The sequence below is a fragment of the Manis pentadactyla genome, chromosome 14 (genome assembly GCF_030020395.1).
Source record: "Manis pentadactyla isolate mManPen7 chromosome 14, mManPen7.hap1, whole genome shotgun sequence".
NCBI lineage: Eukaryota > Metazoa > Chordata > Mammalia > Pholidota > Manidae > Manis > Manis pentadactyla.
This window is the reverse complement of record NC_080032.1, coordinates 2,032,995-2,059,971: the sequence shown is the minus strand read 5'-3', so window position 1 is coordinate 2,059,971 and position 26,977 is coordinate 2,032,995. Positions and strand designations below refer to the sequence as shown.

The 26,977-nt window shown below is 48.5% G+C and overlaps 1 protein-coding gene and 1 long non-coding RNA gene across 11 annotated transcripts in view; one reads left to right on the top strand and one right to left on the bottom strand.

Annotated features, from left to right (window-relative positions):
• Window positions 1–5,955: 5,955 nt before the first annotated feature.
• Window positions 5,956–8,212, bottom strand: LOC130680798 (uncharacterized). 2 transcript variants are annotated; one of them, XR_008993835.1, is made up of 3 exons: window positions 7,339–7,887; window positions 6,898–6,985; window positions 5,956–6,806 (listed from the first exon to the last, which is right to left on the bottom strand). It is a non-coding gene; the product is annotated as an uncharacterized LOC130680798 (long non-coding RNA). The 2 variants fall into 2 exon arrangements; XR_008993834.1 differs by lacking the exon at window positions 7,339–7,887 and adding an exon at window positions 8,106–8,212 and having other exon boundaries at window positions 5,998–6,806.
• The window catches only part of LOC130680778 (zinc finger protein 337-like), a 74,373-nt gene continuing 55,402 nt past the window's right edge, over window positions 8,007–26,977 (top strand). For 2 of the 9 annotated variants that reach the window (XM_057492079.1, XM_057492078.1), the window contains exons 1-3: window positions 8,007–8,406; window positions 10,564–11,796; window positions 26,643–26,718. In XM_057492079.1, the coding sequence (XP_057348062.1) occupies window positions 11,720–11,796; window positions 26,643–26,718 (153 nt within the window). In that variant the 5' untranslated portion in view covers window positions 8,007–8,406; window positions 10,564–11,719. Of the gene's footprint in view, window positions 8,407–10,563; window positions 11,797–26,642; window positions 26,719–26,977 lie in introns of those variants that run through there. The other 7 variants (XM_057492080.1, XM_057492081.1, XM_057492077.1 and 4 more) reach the window with 7 other exon arrangements.

The window sequence follows — 26,977 nt, the reverse complement described above, 5'->3', positions numbered from 1 at the left end:
TAAAACTTTCTCAAGTCCTTTCCTCCAAATGCCGAAGACCTCAAATACATCCAACAACTAACCACGGACTGTCATTTCTGCAAAAGAACTAATCCTAACACCCCTTTGAAACCTGGCTGTTTTCCAACTCATCAAGCCAGGAGACATATCCCAAGAGCAGACTGGCAGCTTGGATTCACAAACACGCCCAGAGTCTGAAAACACACATATCTTCTGGTGTTTGTGGAAACGTTCTTGCGGTGGATTGAGGCCTTCCTCACCTCAAACAAGAGGGCTTCCAACATCGCTTCAATTCTTCTCTCAAATATAATCCCGAGATTTGGAATGCCCACCTCATTTCAAACAGACAATGGTCCAGACTTTGTTTCTTACATTACAGAAAAAATTGTAGGAGCTCTCGACATCCCATGGCACTTCCGTATTCCTTATCATCCTAAATCGTCAGGAAAAGTTGAACGTACCAATCAAACACTAAAAAACATTCTGACCAAACTCTCTCTCGATTTACACACTGATTGGATCAAACTCCTTCCTCTAGCTCTATTCCGACTTCGAGTCCCCCAAAAAACCTTCATTATTATCCCCTTCTGAGGTAATCTATGGTAGACCTCCACTGCCCCCTGGAATAACTCCCTCCCCTCCCCTTCTCCCTGAACACTTTCCTTATCCCCTTCTCTCTTTCATTAGCTCCCAGCTCTGGAGACATCAAGAGGCCCTGTTACCAGATCCCTTGAGGTCTCTCATCTCCATTCCTCTGACTCTGAGCGACTGGGTATACTTCTTTCTTCCCTCCTCTGACTCCACTCCCTTAACCCCAAAATGAAAGGACCTCTAAAAATCATTCTCTGAACCCCTACTTCTGCTCGATTAGAGGAGTCCCCTGGAAAATTAACCTCATGGATTCATATCTCGAGGTTGAAGCTGGCCAGGACGCCGGGAGACAGCTCAGGAGAAAAAGCCTCGAACCTGACTCCTACACGCTTCACCTGTATCCCCTGCACACCAGAGCCCATAAAACTTCACATCTGCTGTCTAAAACTACCCCCCATCATTCCCGAGGGTGGATCTTTGCATCCCCACCTTATTCGCCCTTACCCTCTGCTTACTTACCACCTTAGCCAATATGTCGTATGTTTGGAGATTTACGTTGAGGGAAACATACACACAAAAAAACACAAAAAACACTGCTGTGTCAGTCACAGCTGATTGTTCCACAACAGGCTGTGCTTCCACCATTAGGATTCCCTACACAACTCCGAGTTGGAACAACAAGCCGCGCGGCCCTACCTATGTTTCACCTTCGACCAGCCAAAAGATTCCTGTCATGGCTGGTGGGTTGGAACTTACCGAGACTGTCCCTACTGGTCATAAAAAAATAGACGATGCACACAATGGCGAAATAATGTTCAAATTCAACTCGAACACAGATACCTACACATGAACAAGTTTTGTCACATGGGATTCCCAATGGGCGACCAGAGTAACAGGAAAATTCTATTCCTATGGGTACTCACCTCACCATCCGGGGAGTTTAGCCTAAATAGAGAGCATGTCTCCATTGTTACCCAACACTCCCGACTGTCACCCAGCATACATCGCTCAGAACAAATACTTGTTAATTAGCTAGAAAGCACAGACCCAGACTCTCAACCTTCAAATCCCGCCTCATCCCCTTCACTCTACTCTGGGCTCCATATCATACAAAACACCCTTGCCTTCCTAAACCTCACTACTGCTGCCCTAAAGCCAACAAATGGTTTCCTTTGTGTATCTTTAGCTCGGCACTTATTCTCTGCAGTTTCTCTTAACATCACAAATTACACCTTCTGGATCTCAGGACCCCCTATTTGCCCAATTACCAATATTCCCTTAAGGGAACCAGAAACAGACAATATCTCTCTCCCCTTATGTGCCTGCATTTCTCCAAACTCCCTTACTAATGTCTCTCTAGGGAGAGACAGTTGCTCTTATAACCAAACCATCTCTACAACCTAATGTTCGTGACTGGGAGACTTTCTCTGGTGTAACGGCACTCTCCTAAACGAAATTCTACCCAATCAATCAGATCCCTGTTTTCTTGTGACTATTGTCCCTCAAATAACATCAGACAGCAGCTCTGAAGTACAATGGTTGCTTCCTCACTGCAGAACCCGCTGAGCAGCCTTCGTTCCCATTATGGTCGGGATACCCTATCTGCCTGTGCGGAGGAACGGGCCTCTCGGCAGGAGCCTTAGGACACACCCAACGGCAGTAGATGGCCTTAATGCCAAGCTGCAAACTGCTTTAGATTCCACCAGCGAATCCCTGTCCTCACCTCGGGGACAAGTTACCTCTCCACCCCAAGGGACGCTTCAAATCCGGCAGGCCCACGATCTTCTAACCGCCAAAAACGGAGGGACCTGCCTCTTCCTTAAAGAAGAATGCTGTGATTATGTCAACGAGTCAGGACTAGTCAAAGAAAACGTACGCTGACTGGCTGATTTTGCAGAAACTCTCAAAAGGTCCCCCACAAAGAATAGCATGAAGGGACTCTTCCAGTCTTCTCTCCTCACTTGGCTCCTGCCTGTCCTCGGTCCTTTGCTCATCATCTTTTTTTTCTGTACCTTCCTGCCCTGCAGAATTAAATTCATTCAAAATCAGATTAGCAAGATTTCTACCAGACTTTCAACCAGCTCCTCCTTAGGGACTACCAGTTGCTGAAGGATGTGGATGAGACGAATGCTGAAATTCCTTCGCCATCATGAGACTGACGGCCCCCACCTTGTTTGATCATAACTCTTCCCTTTTCCACCCCCATCGCCGCCCCCATCCAGCGGGAAATAGCCAGAGAAATCAGTGACGTCCCGTCTCCCATAACAAATCAAAGAGGTGAGAATGTTAGTCAAGAATGGCGCCGACCCCACTCTTTTCGACCTGAGATGGCGACCGTTAAGTTTTAGTTTTCCGAGATTAGGTTCCGCTCCCCTCTCATGACGCAGAAAATTCTGTGACACACACCGATAACGTCCTGCCAGCTAACCCCAACGACTCCATGCCCAGTCAGCTGGTGCCAAGTGCCTTAATATATGGAGATGTAAGCCAAAGCTGCCCAGCCCACGGCTGCTGCACTCACTCGCGGGAAGCCACTTCGCCACCGGTGAATAAATTTCTAGGTTGAATATCTGCTCCTCGGTGTGGTTGTCTCTTCCCTTAAGGAATTAGGCAGTCCTATTACTTAGGATCAACCAAGCTTCCGGAGGCTGTAGACGGGCCCCAAGAGAAGCCAAGAGAATGGCTGGGAGGCAGGCACACAGACCAGAGATGACTGCAGTGTGGTTAGCATGGCCCTGGTGGGGATCCGGGTCGTGTCCCAGAATCCCAAAAGTGGACATGATAGAGAAGCTGTGAACTTTGAGTAAGGTGCTTAGTTCATAATAGTATGCTGATGTTAGATTCCTGCCTCTGTTACCATAGCCACGATTCTGTAAAATGCTAATATTAGGGGAACCTGGTGAGAAGTGTAGGGAAATTCTCTATAATACCTTTGCAAATTTTCTATAAATACAATGTTAATTCAAAATAAACAGTTGTGAAAGAGGAGAAGCACATGGATGAGATGATATATACTGAATGTAGGGTGTGAGATAGTCAAGACTGACTCACTGTTCTTCCCTGAGCAAGGAGAGTCAATGCCTAGGGGTCGGACCCAGGCCCGGGCAGCTAAACTTTTGAAAAAACCTAGGTGGAGAATTCCCGGCCTCCCTGCTCCCCTCAGATGAAGAAACCTGACCGGCTCACTGAACCATAGTTCACTCTTGTGCAGTGGTTGTTATAAACTCCCAGTTTTTCAAATGAGGAAACTGAGGCAACCTGAGGTTTGAAGGCGGGGTGACCTAAAGTCAAACAGCCCTGGCTGGTGCTATGGTTTGCATTTTCTGACCACAAAGTCGTCCTCCTACTGATGAATGAAACCTAAATGGAGAGTAAGGAATGTTAGAGATGAGGCTCTTCCCTTGGGCCGCATGTACCCTGGACAGTTGGCATCCTGAGGTGAAGTCTGTTAGGGACTTGGCTACACATCTGAAGCCGTACCACGCCTCCTGTGCCTGCCGCTGCCCCCCTCACTGGCTGGGGGTGTCCCAAGCACAGCAGAAGGGCCCGAGCCTCACTCAGCAGCTCAGGAACTCCTCACAGCCCTGTTCCGGGAGTGAGCAGCCCCCACAGGCCGTTCGGCTTGCCTTTAACTCTGGGTGGTTTGACCCTTGCAGGCACTTGGCATTTTCACGCGTCAGTTCCCTCCCGATCTGTTTCCCACCTGGCCGTCCCAGAGCCCAGCTTTCATGCGGCCTCTGCTCCCTCGACCAGGCATCTGGCCCCGGGTCTTCCCAGGCTTTAAAGGGAATCCCCTTCAAAATATGCAGCCTTCCCCCTTCCTCATGCTAGACGCTGCCGGGAGCCGGTCAGAACTGCCAGCCTGACGGCGCAGTTGCACAGTCGAATGGAAGGGGCTGCACAGTGGCTTTCCAAGAGGAGCACCCTCGATATCCCTCCTCAAAATGTTGCTTTTAATGAATCTGCTTATTTTGGTTTAAACTCAAGGTGCCCATTCAGGGAAGAAGCCATATCCAATTCTCCCTGAAAATTTTAATTACTGGCCCTATAGGAAGTTCGAAAAAACACTCCTGTCCTTGTGACTACCCCTGATGTTTGGAAAGAGAGACCCCATGAGTATTGGAACCAAGTTTATGGGAAAAATGATAGGGAAAAGTTACCTGGGTTCAGGTTCCTTCCTCTGCCCCTACGTGACTTCCAAATGACATACTCAATGATTAATGTTGACAGGTGGGTACAGAGAACAAATTATATTCTTTGGCTAGCCCACCAAAGAAGGACCTGGCAAACTATAAAACAAATGAGAACAGGGCATTACCTAACTCCTGATCAGAAAAATCTCCATTATAAGTCTTACTTGAAAATGGGTCTGAGGCACAGTGTATAAAATTTGTCCCTGCCTACCAAAGAGTCATCGTGTCCTTTTAGAGAGAGCCTCTTTCCTACAGGACATGGAGAACGGGAGTATAACTGTGAAAGCTTGTGGGCCATACATCAAAATAATAGAATAGTGAACTTTAGTCATCTGTAAAGAAACCAAGAGTCTGGCACCTACCTAACCTTTGTACGATTTTCTGGCCGCAGTAATTAAGAACAAAGTTCACTTAGAAAGAAGTGAACTGCGAAGACCTGCCAAATGACATAATCTCATTCTCCAAACTCATGTAACCGTGCTATGTGTCAATTAAATGATTAATATCTATATGTAATCAAAGAGCATATAATCAGGGTGCTATTTTTCATTAAAGGCAAGGCTCAGCTTTTGCTAGTGTCTGTGTTCTCATTCATTTCAGTGAGTCACCGACGTCATCTATCCTTCAGGGACTCCTGAACTCGTTGGAGCTGGTTTCCCGCAACGTGCCCTGAAGCTCATGTAATCGCTGTGCTCCTGTAACTTCCCATCCTCATCAGGAGCTAATGGATGGGGTGGAGGGGTATCAGGGAGGGGAATGAGGCAGACCGGGTCAGCACAGCCCACTCTGTCACTTAGGCAACCCCAACACCTCTGGCTTTTAGGCACGGGGGGAAGAGAGAAAGAGCGATGGGCCCGCAGGTAGGCAGGATACGGCCCATAGTGCTCAGCTGCCCTCCTGCGGGTGTGTCAGGAGGGACGCGAGGGCTTGGCAGGGGTGTGGGGGGACAGTAGGGCTGCGATGGAGGGACAGGATGACACTCGGCAGCGGAACGAATGTGAGGTGGAGATGGGAATCCACAAGCAGCAGCATGTTTCAGTGGGAAAATGTTTAACTTTCAGTTTCAGAACCCTCATCTTGATGCCGGAGTTCTTGTTCATGAATCCGAAGAATGAGCTTCACAAACAGTCAAGGTAGGAGAGCAATGTACAGGCATTTATTTAGAGATAAAGTGAAAGAACGGAGCTCCCAGCTCACGCCCGGATTGGACAAGAGAGTCGGTGGTGGTGCATTGTCTAGGGGTTTTATATGCAGTTGAGGATTTTTCAAGAACATGAAAAAAACTTAGTGGTGTGGACTTGTTAGTGGTCCCTGAATATTAAAAATTAACTTAACATAAGGAATTTCCTGCCTTGACTTCTCCCTGGGACACAGCGCCTGGGTCCGGGAGCACATCAAAATGCTGCCTGCTCAGCCCCCAAGGTGGGCTGAGATATTGTCTATTTGCTAAAGAATCCTGCCTCTTGAAATTCCTGTGTGTTAAAATGGAATCTTATCTTTAAGATGGAACTCTTCCTGCCTTTCACCATGTCCTCTACAGCTGGGTCTGCATGCTAAGTTAGTTGCTCAGTTTGCAAAATCATATCGTCAGATCTGAAGGAGGAAAGATAGCACATAGGCTTGGGACTTTTAGCATGCTAAAGTGAATCTTACACATGGTTACAAATGGTTAGTGTAACTGACACGTGCCACTCTTCCCCATCTGGGGAACATTAACTGATGTCACCGAAGAATGATTCTAGAGCTTAATGGTTAACATAGAGTTTCAGTAGGGACTTCTTTGCCCATTGTTACATTGCTCTGGCCATAAATATTCCGCCCTGCTCTTCCCGGAGGCCCTCACCCTACTCTGACTACACCCAGGGTCCCTGTCTTAGTCTGGCCGTGTTTGAACTGCCCGAGGGCCGTGGAAGTGGAGTGTCCAGGTGGCAGCTGGTTGGTCAGGGCTCTGAGAGCAAGAGCGCGAGCAGCAGATTCGGAGTCCCTGGCACACTGCGAGGTGCAGTCAGCTTGTGGGGGCGCCTGGGGGCGGGGATCGGGATATTCAGCAGTGAGCAAGGAGAGCCTCCCCTAGGACAGCAGTGGGGTCCGCAGGCAGCAGGGAGAGCCTCACCTAGGAAGAGCAGTAGGGTCCTCAAGGTAACACGGGAAGGAGCAATCCCGGAAGCCACAGGGCAGCAAGAGTGGCCCTGCCTCTTGCCCTGAAGACAGGAAGAGAAGGAAGCAAGACCACATCTTGGTTTGGTGTCTGGGACGTTGTGGGTGACATTGTAGCATTCCCGAATCTCTTCCTGGCTTCAGTGCATCTACGTATGAACACGCATTCCTCAAGGCTGGAGAGAAGTAGGTCATCTCCGTATCAGTGGGTAATTACTTGGGCGATGGAAGGCTTATCTGAACCTGAGAGGCTGGGAGGACTCGCATGCTTCTGCTGGAGGAGAGGGAAGGGCCCCGACCACAGTTTGTAAGCAATATACGGGTTTTAAACTTTACTTTTCCCTATGATTTTGATTTTAGAGGTAATTTGCCCGGGATTTCCTCTCCTCGTACTTACAGGGTCGCTTGGCGGCTCCTTGTTCTGTGTCCAGAAGAGGTTTTGAGCCCGACCGCAGTGCTAGCCAACCCCGCAGCGGACACGCTGGTCCGGGAGACGGCGCGGTCGGGCGCGAACTCAATCCTGGGGACCCCATTCTGCCCGGATCCGGGTGTAGCCCAGGCTCAGCGCGACCCCCGGGGCCACCGCGCCCTACGGCCCGTCCAACCGGTACACCAGCCCCCGCCCGCGCATGCTGCGGGGACACAGACACCGACCAGCCTGCGGGGACACAGACACCGACCAGCCTGTCCACGGTCCGCCCCTAGCCCTCAGCCTGGTGCACGGAGGGGCGGAGCAGGGCGGTGCCAGGGGCGGGAGGCGCGGCCCCTGGGCCTCTAGGCGCACAGAGGGCGGCGGACTCGGGCTGGTTAAGAGCCTGCGGCGTCCGGCTGGGCTGGGGAGTCGGCGGCCCTGGAGTCCGCCTCTCTGTTCCTGGCACGGCATTGTCTGTTACCGCCTAGTCACTGAGGTCCCGCCCATGAGACCCCCGCGGGGGACGCGATTCAGGGAGGTGAGCCGCACTGAGGCTGCCGGGAGCGGCGCTAGACGGGGCTTTGTTATCGCGCCGTCTGCGGGGTCGCAGGGGGCGGGTTTCCGCAGAATGGAGCTCTCTGCGGATTTCCTCCCGAGCGTGAGGTCGCCCCCCGCCTGGTTGCCTCGACGACCGGGTAGTCCCTGTCCCTCCGAACGCACGGAGCTCGGTGCTGCTGAACAGGGCGGCTCACCTGAGCTGTGCGCACGCGCGCGGCGAGCGGCGACAGCTGTCACGTCCACTTCCGTTTGTAAGGAAGAGGGAGGCTCAGTAACCGCTGGGCCTGCTGCGGGCGTGGTGGGCGCTCCTGCCCCAAGATACAACATTTAAAATGAGAACCTGAGGCGGGAACGGCGACCGGGACAATCCCTGAGCCTCGCCAGCGGGTGTGGAGAGCGGCGGTGGGCGGGTGCTGGGACCGTCCGTCCGCCTGGCCTTCCGGCTTCTGGCTGCATTCATGGACGTGGACAAAACCTGGTAATCGGGGCACGTGCGTAAGTTTCCATCTGTGGGTGACCCCTCCCCACACAGAAGTGGTGGGAGGGATGAGTGTGACGCCCTCCGAATAGGCAGTAAAACCAATAACTCACTGTCCCTTTTGTAGAGAGCAGGGAAGTGGTGCCTACTCGCCCAAGAAGCCGATGCCTCGGCGCCTGACAGCCAGCTGGCTGCCCGGGGTCAGGTGACTGATTCTGGGCTGCATTTTCAGTGAGGTCACCGCTCTGCAGTGTTGGCCTCCTCCCCGTCTCGGACCCGCAGATGTAGAGGCGACCCGATGAGATATCGAGGACCAGAGTAGGCAAGCCAGGGGACTCAAGGCACATCAGCTCAAGAGTGGTGATGGAAAGGCACCTCTCATATTTATTGACCAGGCATCACATTGTTGAGTGGGTGAACAAGTTTCTAGACACAGTGATTAACATGCTTCACTCCAGGAATGTATTTGCCTCCAGGTCGCTGGGGCAAGTCGTCCCTGGAGCCAGGCAATGAGGGGGTAGAGATAACAAGAAACAGATCTCGGTTTTGATTTAGTGAGCTGCTGCATGCACCACAGATTCCAAGGAAGACAGTCAATTCCCATAGAAACAGAATCATCCTTGGATGGCAACCTACACAGCAGAGTCTAAATTGAGGCCAGCGATAGGGAGAGAGAGCAGCTAAACTCAGCCAGAAACACATATTCCCCATTTCTAACCCCCTTTTCTGTAGGAACAGCCTGTTCTCACTGTTGTTCACCTGCCTAAGGAAATGCTTCCAACAGGATGATTGGAGGCGTCCCGCCTAAGGCACACGTGGCCAGGTCCTACTCTGGCAGAACTAGTAAATCTACGTGACAGTTCATGTGACTGTGTGTCCTTAAAATTCGTTAGTCTTGATACATTTTTAAAGACCTTTTGAACTTTGCTTATGTGTATTTGTAGTGAAAACGAAAGGACTGATGGTTGTAGATTTTACTGCTTAAAATTCTCATGATTCAGATTCTTACAAAAGGTGAATGACCGCCCTGCTGTCAACACCAGCTTAGCTGCGGGATCCATGTCAGTGTAAGGCTGGTGTCACTGGGGGAGGGGTGAGCCACTGCACAGGCTCAGGCCTCACCCAATAAGGGTTGAGACCAGCAGGTTCTGGTCTGACAACATTCCAGGGTCTGATCATACAATATTCCAGAATTTCCTAACTAGAGCCCTCCCGCACACTGGAGTAATGGTGGTGGCTGTCCAGGGCCTGTCTAGAGACCAATGAGAGTCTTTCACCCACCCTAGAGTAGACAATCCTCATGCTGCTGTAAATCTAAGCTCTGCCTCCACTTACCTTCTTTAAAAACTTGCTGCCTGCCCTGCTGGGCGAGACTTCTCCAGCCTCCATTTATGTAGACTGGTGAAGCTCGCCAGGGATTGCCCTCAAATAAACTGCCTGGCCCTTTGTTGCCTCTCGTCCCCTGATTATTTTGTTTGGAATTTATCTTACAGTCAGCATCATCAGTAAGGAGACACCAGTGCCTCCTGATAAGGGGTCCTGAGGATACATCATGACCAGGGGTATTCGCCCCATCAGCTGCATCTCCTGTGTGCAAACCTCTGGTAGTGTCCACTTGTGTGTCATTGTAGACAAGAGCTGCCCTCTGTGCCCTTCAAAAAACTCAAGGTCGGAACACACAAAGAAACATGAGGCAGTGTGCAGCTGAGACAGGACCAAAGGGCCCAAATACTGTATATATACAATCCCTGAGGCAGGACTGGTCTGAGAAGGGGGAGGGAAGATGACTAGAAATGGCATTATTGGGATGGTGGACAAAATTGGAAGCCAGTGGTGGTTGTGACAATAGTAGTGTGACTTCATTTCCTATGATTGATCTTTGTCCTGTGTTCATGCCCTTGGGGTTAGGAAATACTTATTGAAAAGTCTTGAGGACATGAAGCCGCAAAGTCTGAAACAGAGTCTAGAAATGGGGGAGAAAGGAGTGATAATGGAAGACAAGATGATGATAGAGGACAGATAAATATTGCAGAGTGATAACAGTTGGAGAAGTTAGCCAGGAAATGGGTATATGAGTATTCTTTGTCCTGTTGTAATACAACTTTTGTATAAATTTGAAATTATATAGGAATTAAAAGTCATAGAAAGAAACGTCTACCCTGTGTTCAATGCAGGTTAAGTATCTCCTACCAGTGAGACTAGAATTATTCAAGCGGCCAATTTCCCCGAAGCACCTGACTTTCTCACGTCGACGTTCTGAGGTCATGTGTCAGCGAGGGACACGTATGTGGCGATTTCCGGTTTGCTGACTCCCAACTCTTGGTGCCAGATTTGCTTCCCTTCCTGGGTCCTGTTCCTGGATGAGTCAAGATGGGGTAGATTTTCACATTGGACGCTTGCAGGGACCACTAGGTAGGTTTCATAGAACGTGCAGCGGCCTGATGAACTGGGTCCTCTACAGCCCGGGAACTCCTGCATTGGGGATGCTGTCGGCCCGTTAGATCATGAGCTCAAGTTTTGCAGACTTGGGAATGGTTCTCTCCTCAATGTTTTAGGACACTCAGTCCCATCTGGCTCAGGGGAGACTTTGCATCAGCCCAGGATTGTAACCTTTTCATTTTCTTGGCAACTTACTTTGTAGAGGTACTGAAATGGGAGTTTTAGAAGGTGCCTGGAAGGGGAAAGGGTGACGTGGACTGTTACTCAGCGAAGGGAACTTGCCTCCCTACATGTAACGTGCAGCACGCCTGTGCAGGAGATGCTCCCGCAGCTCCCACAACGTCCATCCAGCAACTGGGGTAGAGGCCATGCAGCTTCAGCATTCAAGGAGGCCTCAATTGAAGCTGAGAATAAAGGGAGCGCCTGCGGTTTGGGGACCCGAGACTGAACTGCAGGCCTGGTCTGAAGGGGGATTTCTGGGAGGTTCAGTCAGAGGAGGTTGAGCTGCCCCACGGATTCTGGCTACTGAACACCTGTGGCCACGTCTCCGAGGATTCTGGGTGTTGAAGTCTTGGGGCTGTGCCGCGCTGACTCTTCTGGGTATGCTTAAGTTAGTGCTTGACAGCTGTAGATTGCCTGAGGATTCTGGGTACTGAGGTCCTCAAGCCGCCCACCAAGGTTTGTAGGTAGTGAGGTTCGGACTCACCCCGGCATGATTCGTGGTGTAGACGCGTTGCAGCTGCCCACCAGGGATTCTGCGCACTGACTTCCTGGCACCGCCCCACCGAGGATTCTGGGTACTGACTTCCTGGAGCCTCCTACCGAGGATTCTGGGACCTGGAATAACCGCCTACGCGGGCGGTCCCGGGTAGTGTGCTCGGGTGGACGGCCATGCCGAGGCGTAGAGCCTCCGTCTGCATCCGGCAGAGGACGCGGAGCCACCGTCCCTACCCGCCGTTCGTTCCCGGGTGAGTAGGGGCCCTGCTGCCCCTTGTCCAGCTCGTCTTTCGAGTGGGGAGGAGGCCGGTCGTGCGGATGCATCGTGGGAGGGTTGCTGAGGCTGGAAACGCCTGCAGGCCGCAGGTGCAGGGGGTCCGTGTCCCAGGGGGAGACTGGGCGAGTCGCCAGGAGAGCCTTTGGGTAAAGCCGGGAGCTGCGGCCCGGGGAGTCCTGGCGTCGTCAGGCGGCTGCGTCTGGAAGGCCTCTCCCCGCGCGCTGGGCGGAGCCTCCGCCTGGGCGGGAGGGTTCCTGACGCCCGAGGAGAGGGAGTTCTCGAACAGGTTGGACTAGTGGAGGTGAGGGCGGCGTCCAGAACGGTGAGCAGCGGCAGAGAGCAGGCGAGGACAGGGGACGGAAAGGGGCGCTCACTGAGCTCCGTGTGGGCAGGTGCCTCGGCAACTTACATGGCCGGGTCACCTGGATGCAGGGTCCGCGTGGATCTGCACAGCCTGGGAACCATGTCTTAGCACCCCAGCATATTGGGGAGGTGCAGAGCACTGCACGGAGTGAGGCCGTGTTCTGAGACCTTCCCGAAGGCCAAGAAAGTAGATTTGGGGGCAGCTTCTAAAGAGCACGGTCGGACAGCGGGAGGTCTCGCCCGGTGTCCCAGGAGACGGGAACTTGTGAGCCCAACTCAGACCTCGGTGGCCCTTCCCTACTTACCCGAAGTAGGACAGAGGGTAAAGGCTTGTGCTTCAGTCTGCAGACTAGAATGAATAGCGAAGTAACAAAGACACTCGCCGCTGGAAGAGTGCAGAGACAAAACAAAATAAGTTGATCGCACCAGTGAGAAATGTTTAAGTCAAAAAGTGCCACTCGGAGAAAGGGAAATTGTGGGTAGCCTCAGAGAAGATTCACTCGTAGTCTTAGGATTGTGTCTTTTCAGGCTTTTAAGAATGGGGAAAAGCTGGGCCGTTGCTGGGAATACGCATGACTTGTGGTGTCTTTAGGGGAGCGTTGTTTATTTTCCTTTGTTCCTGCCCCAACTGCAACAGAGAATTTGAAGGGCAGAGACAAAGTAGTGAAGCAGAGTAAAGGTTTTCTTTAAAGTTACTTACTTAGGGATAAAGTGCAGGTGACCTCAGGGAGGCGAGGCACCCTGAAGGGCACAAGTTGTACTAAGAGAAAGTGCACACTCAGTAAGGGGGGTGGGAAATTTCAGATAAGAGGCGCTGGAAGGTTTAAGTTTCATTCAAGGCTAAGCACTTAGAAAGTGTGGATGAATTCAGAGAGGTAGGTGCTGAAGGGTTGGGGGTTTCCCGTGTTATGAATTTTTCACGAATGTAAGAGGGCTAGGGAGTGTAGACTAATTAAGTGGTCCCAAAATGTTCATCTGTGATGAGATATTAAGTCTCTTCTCTGTCCTCCAGGTAATTCTACAAAATTAACTCAACACAGGAAATTTAGTGCTTTGATTTCTCCCCAGGGTAGCACCATCTGTCTGCCAGCATGTCAGTTTATGACTGCCTGCCCCGCCCCTAGGTGGGCTGAGTCATTGTCTGTTTGCTAAAGAGTGTTTAAGTATCTTACTTCTTAATTTCCTGGGTTTTAAAATGCAATCTTGGTTTTAAGCTGGAGTACTTCCTGTTGTTACTATGGTGTTTACAGCTGGGCTTGTTTCCAAAATTAATTGGCAGAATCCAGCTTCAGCGAGTCCAGGGGTCCCTGAGGGGTGAACGGCATGGGCAAGTGATGGAATGAATGAATGAGGACACAGACACTAGCAAAGTTCCCGAGCTGAGCCTGGCCTGTTTTATTGAAATGTAGCAAGGTTATATATGTTTTGAGTACACAGTTTCACAAAGATTAGATCATTTGTTTCTTTCTGGAAAAGTGTTCACATAAAAGTCAATCTTCAGAGATGAGATTTTTGGCGACTTAGCAATCACTAATCTTTTGCACTTATGCTTGCTTGGCTTCCCTGGCGGTTTTGGAACAAACAACACTTTATTCTCAGAATGGCCCCTCATGCCTGGTTGGCTTGGGCCCTACTTGCAGTTTCCTTATTGATACTAAAACAGGCACGGTTACTATTCATTTAATTAATAAGTATAGCTAAGTCTATTTTTCTAGGTCTAGAGCATTACATGCAGATATAAAGAAAAACATCAAAACAGTCTATCATCAAAGCAGTGTAGCAAGACTAAGCTGATTGTAATTGCGGGAACTGGAAACTGTACCCTTGGTTAGGTGCCCAGTTTCAAAGAGACCAGAGTGTTGCCCCTTGGGGTATGAGGTAAGGGGGTAATAACCAACGAATCCGAAGGCTTAGGGGCCCAGTCAGGCCACCTTTCTTCCCAGGGAGAGCAGGGTCTTGTGCTTTTTAATAGTTTCTTTAAACCATATAGAATATCTACAAGAAAATCTCTTCAATGGGGAGAGTTTGTACAGTCATGCCAGGCCCTTCCACCCACAATATCCCATCCGTTATACATGCTGGCTCTGTTTTTTTGTTTTATTTTTTCCCTCAGGACCCAACAGGTCTAGGAATGATTTAGAAATTCCTCTCAGGGCTGAGTTGGGTGGGGAGAGGGTACTGGAACCCACTCAAACAACTCCTGTTTATTATATCCTAATACTTATTTCCAAAGTCGTCTCCGTGTCCGTGTCCTCCTCTTATCACTCCATCCCTACTTTCTGGGGGAAAGGGGACTCTTGCATCTGGCTTTTCTCCCAGGTTATTTTAAATTTGGTTTTCCAATTTAGCTGTATAAATACACAATAACAACATTTCCAAACACCATAATAATGAGAGTTAGCGGGGTTGTTCCTATCAGAAGTCCACTTTGGTTCCTTCTTGCTGGGCATCTGGGCAGTGCCATCAGGTAGGCAGTTCGGACTGGCTCCAGACAACTAATCATGATGCTTATCTGTTCCCCAGGTTGCAAATTAGTTGATTAGGGTCTGTAAGATTAAAAACAGCGTATTGGTAAAGTTAAAGAATAAGCTGGGCCTTTTAGCAGGCAAAGAAAATCTTACAATGGCATGATGTAATTGACAAAATGAAGACAGAGGCTATCCAGAGATACTTTTATCTGGGAATATTCAAGAATTCCAGGCCAAGTTACTCCAGGACTTTTTACCCTTACTGTTTAACTCATTAACTATCCATCATTTCTGGCTCTCCAGTTTGAAGTGGCCAAGTATTTTGAGTCCCTCCTAGTGGGTTTTTCTGGCCTTATTTTGTTTCCACACCACCAACTCATATCTATTCTTCTGCCTAACAGTCTCATGATAATGTGGCCTCATGACCTGAGATATGGTGAGAGATGTTACGTCACCATCCGTAGTCTGTCCAGTAGATGTTCTGTAAGATGAACTTAATTCAAAGGAATTTCTTGATTCAGTTCTCCTCTGAGATAGTGCTTCCCCTCAAACAGTGGGGACATATTTTTGGGGGAGGGGAGTTGGTTGGGAGTGGGAGGGAAGTGAGTATAAGGTGAGGGAATTTAGTTTATTATATGTTCATACAATACTTTTGCTAAAGTATGATTGATATTATACTCTTATGAATGTTTCACATGAAAAACAATGTGTTTATTACGTTCACCCACATTCTTGTGTACCCCGTCCTGTACCCCATTGCAGTCACTCTCTGTCAATGTAGAAACATGCCAGAGTCACTACTTGTCTTCTCTGTGCTACACTGTCTTCCCCAGGACCCACACACACCGTGTGAACTGATCATAATACCCCTCAATCCCCTTCTCCAGGAAGCAGTTTATTAAGGCAAGAGTGTGAGGGAATGACAGAGAGAATGACAAAGGAAGTTCACTGAACCCCTACTCTGCATGGGGCGCATCCCCTGCTGACTGCTTAAGCCGGTGTCACCTTGCATCCAGTGTGCACTCGGATCTGCACAGTGTGGGAACTGAGTCCCTACCAATCCAGGCTTTGGGGGAGCCGTAGAGCACAGGATAGAATGCGGTTATGTTCTGCGAACTTCCAAGAAATAAATAAGTGGGAATTTCATCAAGGCTACTAGAGAGCATGACCGTGAGCTGCAGCGCCATCTGGGGCACCCAGGTGATTGTGATTTGCGAGCCCAGATCTGAGCTCTCAGCAGCCCCTCCTTACTTATCTGTAATGGGACAGAGGGCGTTAAGGTGTGAGCTTAAATCCAGAGGATCACAATGTCAAAGCAAAGTGACACAGACACACTTGGAAAGCATAGAGCCAGAGCGTTGTAGTAGTGAGAGTTGATTTAAGGCAAAAATGTGCACACAGAGTAAGGGGAGTGTGGGCTACCTAAGAGACACTTGCAGTGAAAGATTGGGAAAGGGCTACACACTTTGAAACTGTGGGTGATCACAGAGGTTCACCCCTAAGTGTTTAGGGTTTGGAGTTTTATAGGCGGTGAAGGATTTTCAGGAATATAGCAATGGGCTAGGTGTGTGGACTTGTCCACTGGCTCCAGAATGTTCATCTTTGATGAGACATTAAGTTTTTTCTTTTAACTTAACACAAGACATTTACCTGTCTGATTATCTCCCAGGACCGCAGTCCTGCCTGGAAGCATATCAGTCGAGACCATCTGCTCTGCCTCGGAAGTGAGCTGAGTCATTCTCTGTTTGATTAAAATGCAGTCTTAGCTTCTGGATGGAATTTCTCCTGAATAAGCTGGGGCTTTCAGCAGGCTAAATAAATTTTACAATGGTGTGAGCCCATTTACGCAGTGAAAACTTATCCTGTGTCAAAACATTTCCTTTATCCGGGGAGTATTCAAACATTCCATGTGAAGCTGGCCTTCTGGTCTTTAACTGACCAATTCACTAGTCCTTTCTGGCTTTGTAGTTTTAACAGGTAAACTCTTTGAGCACCTGCCAGTGACTTTTCTGGCCTTACTCTCTTTTCCTCCTGCCCATACCTTTTTTCCTGCGTAATAAAGGGGCAGATGTCATTTCAGCGATTTAATTTGTGTGAGGGCCAGCTTTTGAGGATGGGGCAGGATGATCTTGGGACAGTCTTCCTCTAGCAGGGAAGAGGTGGCTGTCCATGTGTCCTCACTGAGGTTTTGGAAACATGGCTGGGGTTCAACTTCGGGCAGGCATCCAAGGGAGGTTGGGTGGCTTTGGGGAAAGAGGTGACCCCTTCCACCCCTGCATCTCTCCATCTCCCTCGGTTACTGGTGTGGGAGGAGTAGTGAGTGAGGCCAGGCAGGTTTTCCAACACCAGTAGGCCTTTGGATGACTGCCAAATAAATGGTTTTAACTTACTGTGTCAAAAATTGTGAGCAAAACCCAGAAGTAGAGATACTATTACCCCATGAGTGCATCAGCTTCATCTGACACTTCACTTAGCAAGTGTTAAAAAATGTGAATGTCGGCAGGGGGCCCGAGTGAGAACAGCCAGAGCTCGTGGGGGTGTCCACTCTGGGCCTGCAGAGAGGACTCTCCTCTCATTCCCGTTTGTTTGGGAAGAGAGAATCCATGTTTAAGTAAATTTGAAAATCTAATGGGCGTTATTATATCGCTTATGACGGGGCAGCATCGCTTCTGGTGAGTGGAGGGAGACTCCTTTGAGCTGCAGAAAAGGAAAGGTTATTAAAGGTGGAAAGAGAGCAGAGGAAAGGAAATTACTGGCCAATGATGCATTGTTTAATGTGAGGATGCCTGAAGGAGAACAGAAGGGGTCTCAGTAAGTTTCCCAGTGCTGAGCAGGAAATTCCATGTTGACTGGTTAAAGGTTCTCTTCCAGGGAGGGTGAAACTACCATCAGGTTTGACATTAAGTCTTTGTTTGCCAACAAAGGATCATAAGAAGAGTAACATCTTTGGGCCTGTGTTTTTCTTATGAACACAGATATTCTGGTTTGGTCCACATTCTCCCCCATGCATGTATGCTGGGCATCGCCTTAGCCATGCCCACTGGTATGAAGCATGGGCTTTGCAGTGAGACTTCAGACCTCGGCTTTGTTACTAATTTAAACTCTCTGTGCCTCAACTTCCTCATCTGAAAAAGATGGGTGGTAAGTAACCACATCATAAGGTTGTTGTGAGGTATTTCATCTCTGCTGTATAGTGAATGCTAAATAATAGTTTAATAGTGTTAATATTAAAACTTTCTGTTCCAGATGAATTAAGGGGACAAACTTTCTGATCACTGTCAGCATCATGTCAGGACAGGCTGTGTTCAGATGCCTACATTCTGGGTCTCTTCCCAGAACAAGAGACGGCCATGGACCCCATGTTTGGGAATTTCCCAGGACACACTCTTTTAGCCTCCTGCTCTGCTTCCTCCAGTCCTGTGCCCTCAGGAGAGGGGAGTGTGCTGGTCATAGGGAGGACAGCCGCCTGGGTTGGATATTCTTTGCCTGTTACCTTCTCAGCTGCAAACCAGGAGCTCTTTCCCCTGGCCATGACTGATGGCCTGTGAGCTGCACTGTGCCATGTGATCTTGGAGCCTCAGCTGGTACTCAGGCCACCAAGCCTCTCAGCAAGAAACCTTTCCCCAGATCCCAGCCGATTCCTCAGGACACGTCTGTCCCTGCGCCTGTCAGTGCTGTGGGCAGGTGACCGCGAGCCTGGTGTAGAACCAGCCATGTGAAAGAAAAATGGTTCAGGTAGCAGTCCCTGAGCAACGCTTCTGTGCAGGTCCTGGGCTTTATGCTCTATCCACGGTTTATCTCTCATCCAACCTGCTGGCTAGGGCTGGAAACTGCTCTGCAGAGGAAGAAATCATCAGTGTTACTGAGGTATGATTTCAAAACAGTAAAATCCTCTCATTTTAAGGTGCACTTCATAAAGTTTTGATAAATATAAGCTGTTGAGTCTCCATCATCCGAATCAGTATATGAAAGTTTCTCATCACCCCACGATGGTTGTTTCCTCAACATTTTAATGAATTATAAGTGGAGGAACTAAATGTTCCCAGTGTGCCTGGCATTCACACGTGAGGCATTGCTGACTCTGTGAAGCCGCCGTCGCTGCCTCTCCGTTCCTGTACTGCACGTGTTGGCGCCCAGGAATGTCGGCAGGGGGCCCGAGTGAGAACAGCCAGAGCTCGTGGGGGTGTCCACTCTGGGCCTGCAGAGAGGACTCTCCTCTCATTCCCGTTTGTTTGGGAAGAGAGAATCCATGTTTAAGTTTATAATGAAAAATGCATAAAAATTAATTGAAATATAATGTGTAATCTCTTGATATCCTCATCAGCCCAACAGTTTGTTATTTATGTCTCCAGGCCCCACCCTAACCCTAAGCTTTCTATTTTCATACCGTGTCTTGAGGCCAGTCAGACCTCATTCATCTGCGGACACTGCAGCAGGCTTCCTGAGCGCGAGTGTGGTTGCTTTGCTTTTTAACTCATCTTTGGCCCCATTATCACACTAGAAGTTTAACAATCCCCTAATTTCACCAGCTACTCGGTCCCATGGAACTCTCCCTAGTGGGCTCAAAAACGTCTTTGCAATTTCGATTCCGTGCTCGGGGCCGCTAGTATGAAAGGCATGGGAAGAGAACTGTCTAGTGTTCAGCAGGTACTTTTCACTTCTCTCTCCTGTTCTTTCCTTGTGCGTCTTGGTGAAGGTGCAGCTCCCAGGTGACGCGCCCTCTCTCTGACTTTGCCTTATGTTCCCCCAACTCCCTCCTTCCCACCTCCTGTTTTCTTCCCTGTAATCTACTTCTGTGCTGCCTGTACCCCTGTGCCCGGGAGGACCGATGATGTGCCCACCACTCACATGACTACTTGGCTCTATTTGTGCTCAAAATATAACCAAAAATTCGGACTTTGGGAACAGCGGTGTAGGGAACTCTATAGACTCTTTCCTCACAAAACAACTGTAATGTGGATATTATTAAGAAACACCTCTTTAAATCACTGACAACTTTCTTACGGCCACTCAGCATTTGGAGAAACATTTATTCAGAACTGTCTAAATGTTTGTAATGATACTGAGAATGTGTGATTGAGCCACAAACTGGGAACCACCTCCCGTGCTGTCAGTGTGACAGAACAACTGACTGTGGCCAGTGCAGATGACAGACAGCGCCCTCTCTCCCTAGGTTTCCGCTCATGGTGGTGATTTCTCCCCTGAGTGGCCAGCACCACCGTTGTCCTAAACTCCTCCTCCTGCCGACCCTGGGTTCTTAAACCTCTGGCTCAGGTCAGCATGCTTGAGGGGTCTGGTATCTCAGAATGGCTCTCTGGGGTCATCCTTCTGGGTTTTGCGGAATGGATGTCTTGGGCTTTTAGATTCATGTGTTTCTGAAAGTGTTTGATTCTTCATTTTTTTAAATCTGAAAGTTTAATTTTATCATGATTTTTTACTTAAGGATTATTGGTGTATAATATTACAGTGGATTCAGATCTGCACCGTAGTGATTTGGCAGTTCCGTACATTATTAATTGTTCACCCCTAGTGTAATTACTATTATTTACTATCGACATAGAAACATAGAAGAGAACTATGGCCTGTATGCTCTATGCCTTGCTTTCACTTGCCCACTAATTTCGTTATGATTGAGTTTTTGTACCTCTATCCTCCTCACCTACTTCAACCCCAATCCAAAACCCTCCCTTCCCATGGTAACCACCAGTCCCTTCTCTGAGTCTGGCAGTGAATTCTATTGATTTTGTTTTGTATAATATGTGAAGTCATATAGTGTTTTTTTCCTCTGCCTGGTGTAACATTTCACTTAGCATCATACCCTCTAGGTCCACCCTTCTTGTCACAAGTGGCTGGATATCTTTCCTGTGGCTCAATCATGCTCCACTCTTTAAATGTAGCGGGTCTATCTGTTCTTCTATCAGTTTGGTCACTTCTATAACTTGGCTCTTTTAAGTAATGCAGCTATAAATATGACACTTGTGCCTGTGCTTTCTTCTAAGCGTGTAATGGCTCCATGTCTTAGACTCAAGTCTCTAATCCATTTTGGGTTTACTCTTCGGCATGCAGTTTAAGCGTAATCCAGTTTCATTCTCTTGCATGTAGCTGTCCAGCTTTCCCAGCACTGCCTGTTTTCCCCAATGTATATTTGTGGTTCCTTTGTCATATATTAATTGACCAAATGTATGTGGCTTTATTTCTAGGCTCTGCGTTCTGTTCCATTGGACTATGGGCCTGTTCTGTGCCAGTACCACAGTGTTTTGTGTACTGTAGCCTGAAGTCAGAGAGCATGATGCCCCCATTTTCACCATTCATTGTTTTTCTTTCTCCAGATTGCTTTGGCTCTTTGGAGTCTTCTGTGGTTCACTGGAAAATACCATTAGTGTCTCAAAATGGATTGCATTGACCATGTAAATTCCTTTGGGCAGGATGGCCATTTGGACAATATTAATTCTTCCTATAAAGAAGCACAGGGTAGATTTTCATTTATTGGTGCTTCTTCAATTTCTTTCTTTAGTGTCTTACAGTTTTCAGAGTACAGCCATTTCCCCTCCTTGGTTAAGGTGACTCTTGGGTATTTTATTCTTTTTGATGCAACTGCAAATGGAATTGGTTTCCTGGTTTCTGTTTCTATTAGTTCATTGTTAGTATGTACAAATGCAGCAAATTTCTGTATATTGATCTTGTATCCTGCAGCTTTGCTGGATCCAGTTACTCATTCTAACAGTTTTCTAGTGAAGTCTCCAGGGTTTTCTATGTATAATATCATGTCATCTGCAAATAGTGACAGTTTTCTTCTTCCTCACCAATTTGGAAGCCTTCTGCCTCTTCTGTGATTGCCATGACTAGGACTTGCTCTACTATGTTGAATAAAAGTGGTTAGAGTGTACTTGATTATTTCCTGATCTTGGAGAAAAATATTACAGCTTTTCCCGATTCAGTTAACGTTAGCTGTGGCGTTGTCTTATGTGACCTTTCTTATGTTGAAATGTGTTCTGTGTACATCCGTTTTGTTGAGTGCTGTTATCATGAATCGATGTTGAATTTTTTTCAAGTGATTTTTCAGTATCTGTTGAGATTATCACTTCATTTTTATCCTTTTTATTGTGTATCACATTAGTCAATTTGCAAATAATTTTGCTCCTCAATTCCCAGGGAGAAATCGCATGTGGTCGTGCTGGATGGTCTTCTTGCTGTGTTTTTGAATTTGGTTTCTATTATTTTGTGGAGGATTTTCACATCTCTGTTCACCATGGATGTTGGTCTTTCATGCTGTTTTGTTGCAATGCGTTTGTTTTGCTTTTACGTGCTGGCCTGATAGAGTGAGGTTGGAAGTCGCCCTCGGTCTTCTATTTTGGCAATGCTTTAGGAAGGATGCGTATTAGCATTTCCTTGAGTGTTTCGTACAGTTCAGCAGGCTTTTAATTTTTCAGAGTTTTCAAATTAACAATTCAATTTTTTTTACTGATAATTTGTCCAGATTTTCTCTTTCCTCCAGATCGGCTTTGGAAGTTTGTACTTCTGTGGAAATTTGTCCACGTGTTCTAGCTTGTCCGGTTTTTTGGTATACAATTTTCATGGAACTCTTTGAATTTCTGTGGTGTTAGTTGTTATTTCTTCTTTTTCTTTCTGACTTTATTTGTGTCTTTTTTTTTTCTTGACAAATCTGGTAGGGGTTTATCTATGTTGATTATTTTCTTGAAGACACAGCAGTTGTTTTAATTCATTTTCTTCCTGTTCTTTAATTTCTCTATTTTATTATGTTCCAATCTTTATTGTGTCCCATTTTCTAATTTACAAACGATTTCTCTCTAGCTTGGGATGCGGATAGATAGCATTTTACCCACACCAGAACTTCCAAAATAGTAGTGTCACAGACTGTCCTGCTGCGTTTTCATCTAAGGTTATAAAATATTCTAAATCTTTCTCTGTCATTTCAGCAACCCTGCCAACATCTACAGCACTGGTAGATTCCACCCCAAGAGACCTCTTTATTCATGCCTAAAAAGCATCTGCTTATCCATTAAAGTTTATGCTGTGATTCTAGTGGTCCAGTCCCCTCTTGAGGCCTTACTTGGAGACCTAGGTCTCTTGTAGTTTGCATCACATTTATAGTTACTTCCTCCCCTGCAGTCATGAACCACTTGAGGTCACTTGCAAAATTGGGGCACAGCTTCTTCCAAACTTCTGTAAATGTCAATATTTTGTCATCTTTCCAGGAATCCTGCATATTCTTACAATAGAACCTAGAAGGGAGGATCCTTTTCAGAAATAAATTTTCACTTTCCTCTGCCCAGATTCCTGAGAGGAATCGCTGTCTATGGCAGCTGGACCTTTATGAAATGTGCTTCTTCTATAATAAGACTTAAAAGCCAAAAGCGCTTTTTTAATCCAAGGGCTGCATCGAGTGGATGTGTAAGCAAGCCTGCAAATGTTCACCAGAGAGTACAACTCCATCAGCGCTCTTAGGTGCCCAGCTGCATTGTGAAGAAGTAGAATTTTGAAGGAATCTTTTCTAAATGTAGCATAATTTCCAGGACCCTAGGATTTTCGGAATGGTAAATGAGCATGGGCTTGAACGTAAAGTCACCAGCTGCATTAGCCCCTCACAAGAGAGGCAGCCCGTCCTCTGAAGCTTTGCAAGCGGACTGCCTTCCAATCTCCAGCTATCACGGTCGTAGATGACATCTTCCAATGCAAGGCTGCCTTGTCTACACTACAAGCCTGTTGTTTAGTGTACCCCCCTCGTCAGTGTTCTCAGCTGGAACTTGTTGGAAAAGATCTTGTGCCGCTTCACCGTCAGCACTGCCCCTTTCCCTGCACTTTTATGTTACAGAGGTGGTTCCTCTCCTTAAAGTGCGTCAGGCAACCTCTGCCAGCTTCAGCCCTTTCATCTGCAGCTTCCTCACATCTCTCAGCTCCATAGGATTGAAGAGACTGAGGGTCTCGCTCCGGGTCAGGCTTTCGTCTTAGGGAATGTTGTGGCTGGTTTGGTCTCCTGTCCAGACCAGTGAAACCTTCCGCACATCGTCCGTAGGCTGTTTCATCTTATCAAATGGGGGCTCGGTGAAGGAGCACTGTTGCCCTCACGATCCTTTTCTATGTGTTCATACCCAGAGAATTGGGCTCAGTCTTCGGTGAAATGGGCACATTCTCAGCCCATCTTGGCCTCTGACATGCCCTCCTCCCTCAGCTGAATCTTCTCTAGCTTTTCATTTAACAGGAGAGACAGGTGACCTTTCACTGGAACACTTAGAGACCTGTTTCGGGTAACCCGTTGGCCTTATTTGTACATTGCTGTGTGTGAGGGGACAGGGAGGCCTGAGCAGAGGGAGAGCGACGGGACCGCCAGTGAGCACAGCCCTCGGGACTCCCCCTGATGGACTCTGCCATCTCGTGGGTGCATTGGGGGGGCTCCCAAAGCCCTACAGTGGCAACATCAAAGATCACCAGTCACCTAACTAATAGGGGAACGATGAAAAGTGTGAAATAACATGAGAATTGCCAAATGTGACCCAGAGGTATGAGTGAGCCGGTCGGTGGTGTTGCGGAAGTGGTGCCGATGGACTTGCTCAGTTCAGGGCGGCCACACACCTTCAATTTCTAAGAGACACAGAATCTGTAAAGCGTCATAAAATTTATTCTCTCCCTGCATTGTTGCATTTTAAGTAATGTCTGTGCACATGTTACTTCTCGGGTTTTGGAGAACGTTTCTGTAACATCCCTCATGCCACTTCACGTGAGGCATCAGCCCAGAGACTGTCAGTCTCACGAAGTTAGCAGATGGAGTCCTGCAGCACGTGCACAGGATCATATAGTCTGGCCACGTGGAGTTCATGCCCAAGAGTGGGTAGAGCCTTAATTTTCTGAAGCCAGTTTAATTTGCCACTTTAATGGAGTTGTCTTGTGGGGCGTCCAGCCTTGGACAAGTTGACTGTGGATTCAGTGACCAAAGAAATGAGAGTAGATCAATCTGGGTGTGAAAGGGTTTATTACCGGCTTGTTCTCTCGGCAGTAGGTAGTGCGTCTCTCACTCCGCTGAGAGCACCGGGCCGTGCCCTCTACGTAGCGCAGTAATAGCTCAGTGCCTGCTGGTGGGAAGCAGCAAAGGCGTGCGTGAGTGGTGAGGTGCCCGCCTGGAAGATGAGGGGCGAGCATCTGCGTGCAGCCTTCCCCACCCTCCCTCAGCGTTATTCTAGAATATCTAGTCGGGCAAACAAGGAAAAAGAGGCATAAGCTGAGAAAAAAGTTCGACTGTCTTTTTTCCCAGAAGACATTGTTGTGTTCCTAGAAAATATCCTCAGGGGGGGCTCTCTCATCCCCTCCTGTAATGAGCCCGGAGGTCTGTCCTCTCACTATATTTCTAAGTAAAAGCCTCTCCCTGGCTCTCCTACAATATATATATATATATATATATATCTCATAAGGGATCTATCATAAAACTACCTGTAGTAAGAAGAGAACTTAGAACTTCACAATATACAAAATCAGGTTTTTAAAAATCATTTGTATTTCTGTGACCTGGCAACAAATAATGAGAAGAGGAAATAAAAAGTGACTTAGACTGCAGATAACATAAAATATTTAAACTTTTGAAAGTACATACAGGAGCATAACATTGGGACTTTTGAGTAGATAGACATGCAACAGAGGGGGTATAAAAAGACTGTATAAAGAAATCACAAGAACAAATGTTAAAAAGTGCTTTTGACTTCCCATACAGAACATAGGGGATTTCAATGCTTTTCCTTCCGACCAGTTCTACACGATGTCTTGTTAAGTCTCTCTAAGCTAGTACGCCGCCCAGCGCTCGGATTCTCTCTCCAGCAGGTGGCCACTTCGGTTATTCTCCGTCTTCACTGTTAGCCCCAGGCCTGTATTTCTCAATATGGAGAACGTTCTAATTACATTCTTATGCTCTGCACTTTGTTTTACAGTTAAATTACCATATTTTTGCTGTTATTTTTTAAAATACAAATTGTGAAAGTACTGTATGACGAGCGTCCGTGGACCTGTTGCCCCACTGTAATGACACCATGTGTGTCCATATTGTTTAATGACTCTTCAGTGTCACCTTCTGACTGGCTCGTGTTCGGATCACACCAACTCCCGGTAAAGTGCCCCACAGGTGCTTTGCTGCACCAGGACCCAGATGGCAGCGGCTCCCACATGTGAGGCCGACTCTGTGTCTTAGGCCTTCTTGTTCACCACAGCTCACCTGCCTCCGTGCTGATGGTGCGTTGAGATACTGGTAACTGTTAAAATCCTGATTTCTCAGCTGGGCCCCAGGCTTCGCCCCCGACCTTGGGTGTATGAGGGGTGGAGGTAGGCGAGGCGCTGTGAGAAGCAGTCCTGGGGTGAAGCCTCTGCCCACTCACCTCTGATCAGAAACCCCCGAGGCCTCCACAGTGTGACCTGCCATCAGCTCCCTGGATATAGGCAGCCACAACCCCAAATGGGAGAGGGGTTCTGGGGGTGAGCTTACTGGCTGCGGGTGCCCTGGGGTGCGATATTGCTTCTATACCGGGGCCCCTCCACGTACCTGCCCACGTCTACCCTGGGCTTCAGCATGAGGTTTGCAGCATGCTGTGCATCCTGCCAATGCCATGTACCGGTGGCCTCCGGTCTGTGCCCTGTGGTTATGTAAGCACATGGAGCCTGAGGCTGGGAGAGGCACTAGAGCCATCATGAGGCCCCCTGGAGCTCTGGGCCCTGACCTGAGAGGCAGAAGATCCACTGGGGTGTCCCAACGCCGTCTCTCATACCCTCAGCATGGAAAGAAATCCTCACTCAGCTCCCATGGCGCTGAAGCCTCACGCCCAGGCCCCAGCGTGGAGCTGGGCCAGCAGGTAGCCTGGCTCCCTCTGCCCTTGTCAGGACCCTGGAGGTGGCCGTGCTGGTGCCCATGACTGCCCTCCACTGTGAGGGTCAGCCCTGCCTCACACAGGGCTGGCGCACCCAGGTACCCTCTTACTCTCTTCCCTCCCCACAGAGCTGACCTCCAAGGGGTTCCCCTCTCCATGGAGAGCAGGAAGGCATCTGTGGGAACCTGGAAGGCCGGCAGAGAGGTGAGATGTACCAGATGTCCCATCTTTGCCATCACAGGACGGACCCACCCCTTCACTTTCCCTGGTGGCTGCCTCATTGGTACAGGGCCAAGGCAGCAGCCGTCCAGGGGAGATGACCGACCTGTTCAGCCCCTGCGGGATGAGGCAGGTCCTCGGGCTGGGGAGGAGGGCAGACGTACTGTCCGTCTGACGCTGCCCCTGGTAAAAACCGCCTGCAGTGTGGAAGGTCTGGCACCCGGTGGTCGCCTGCAAAGCTGGG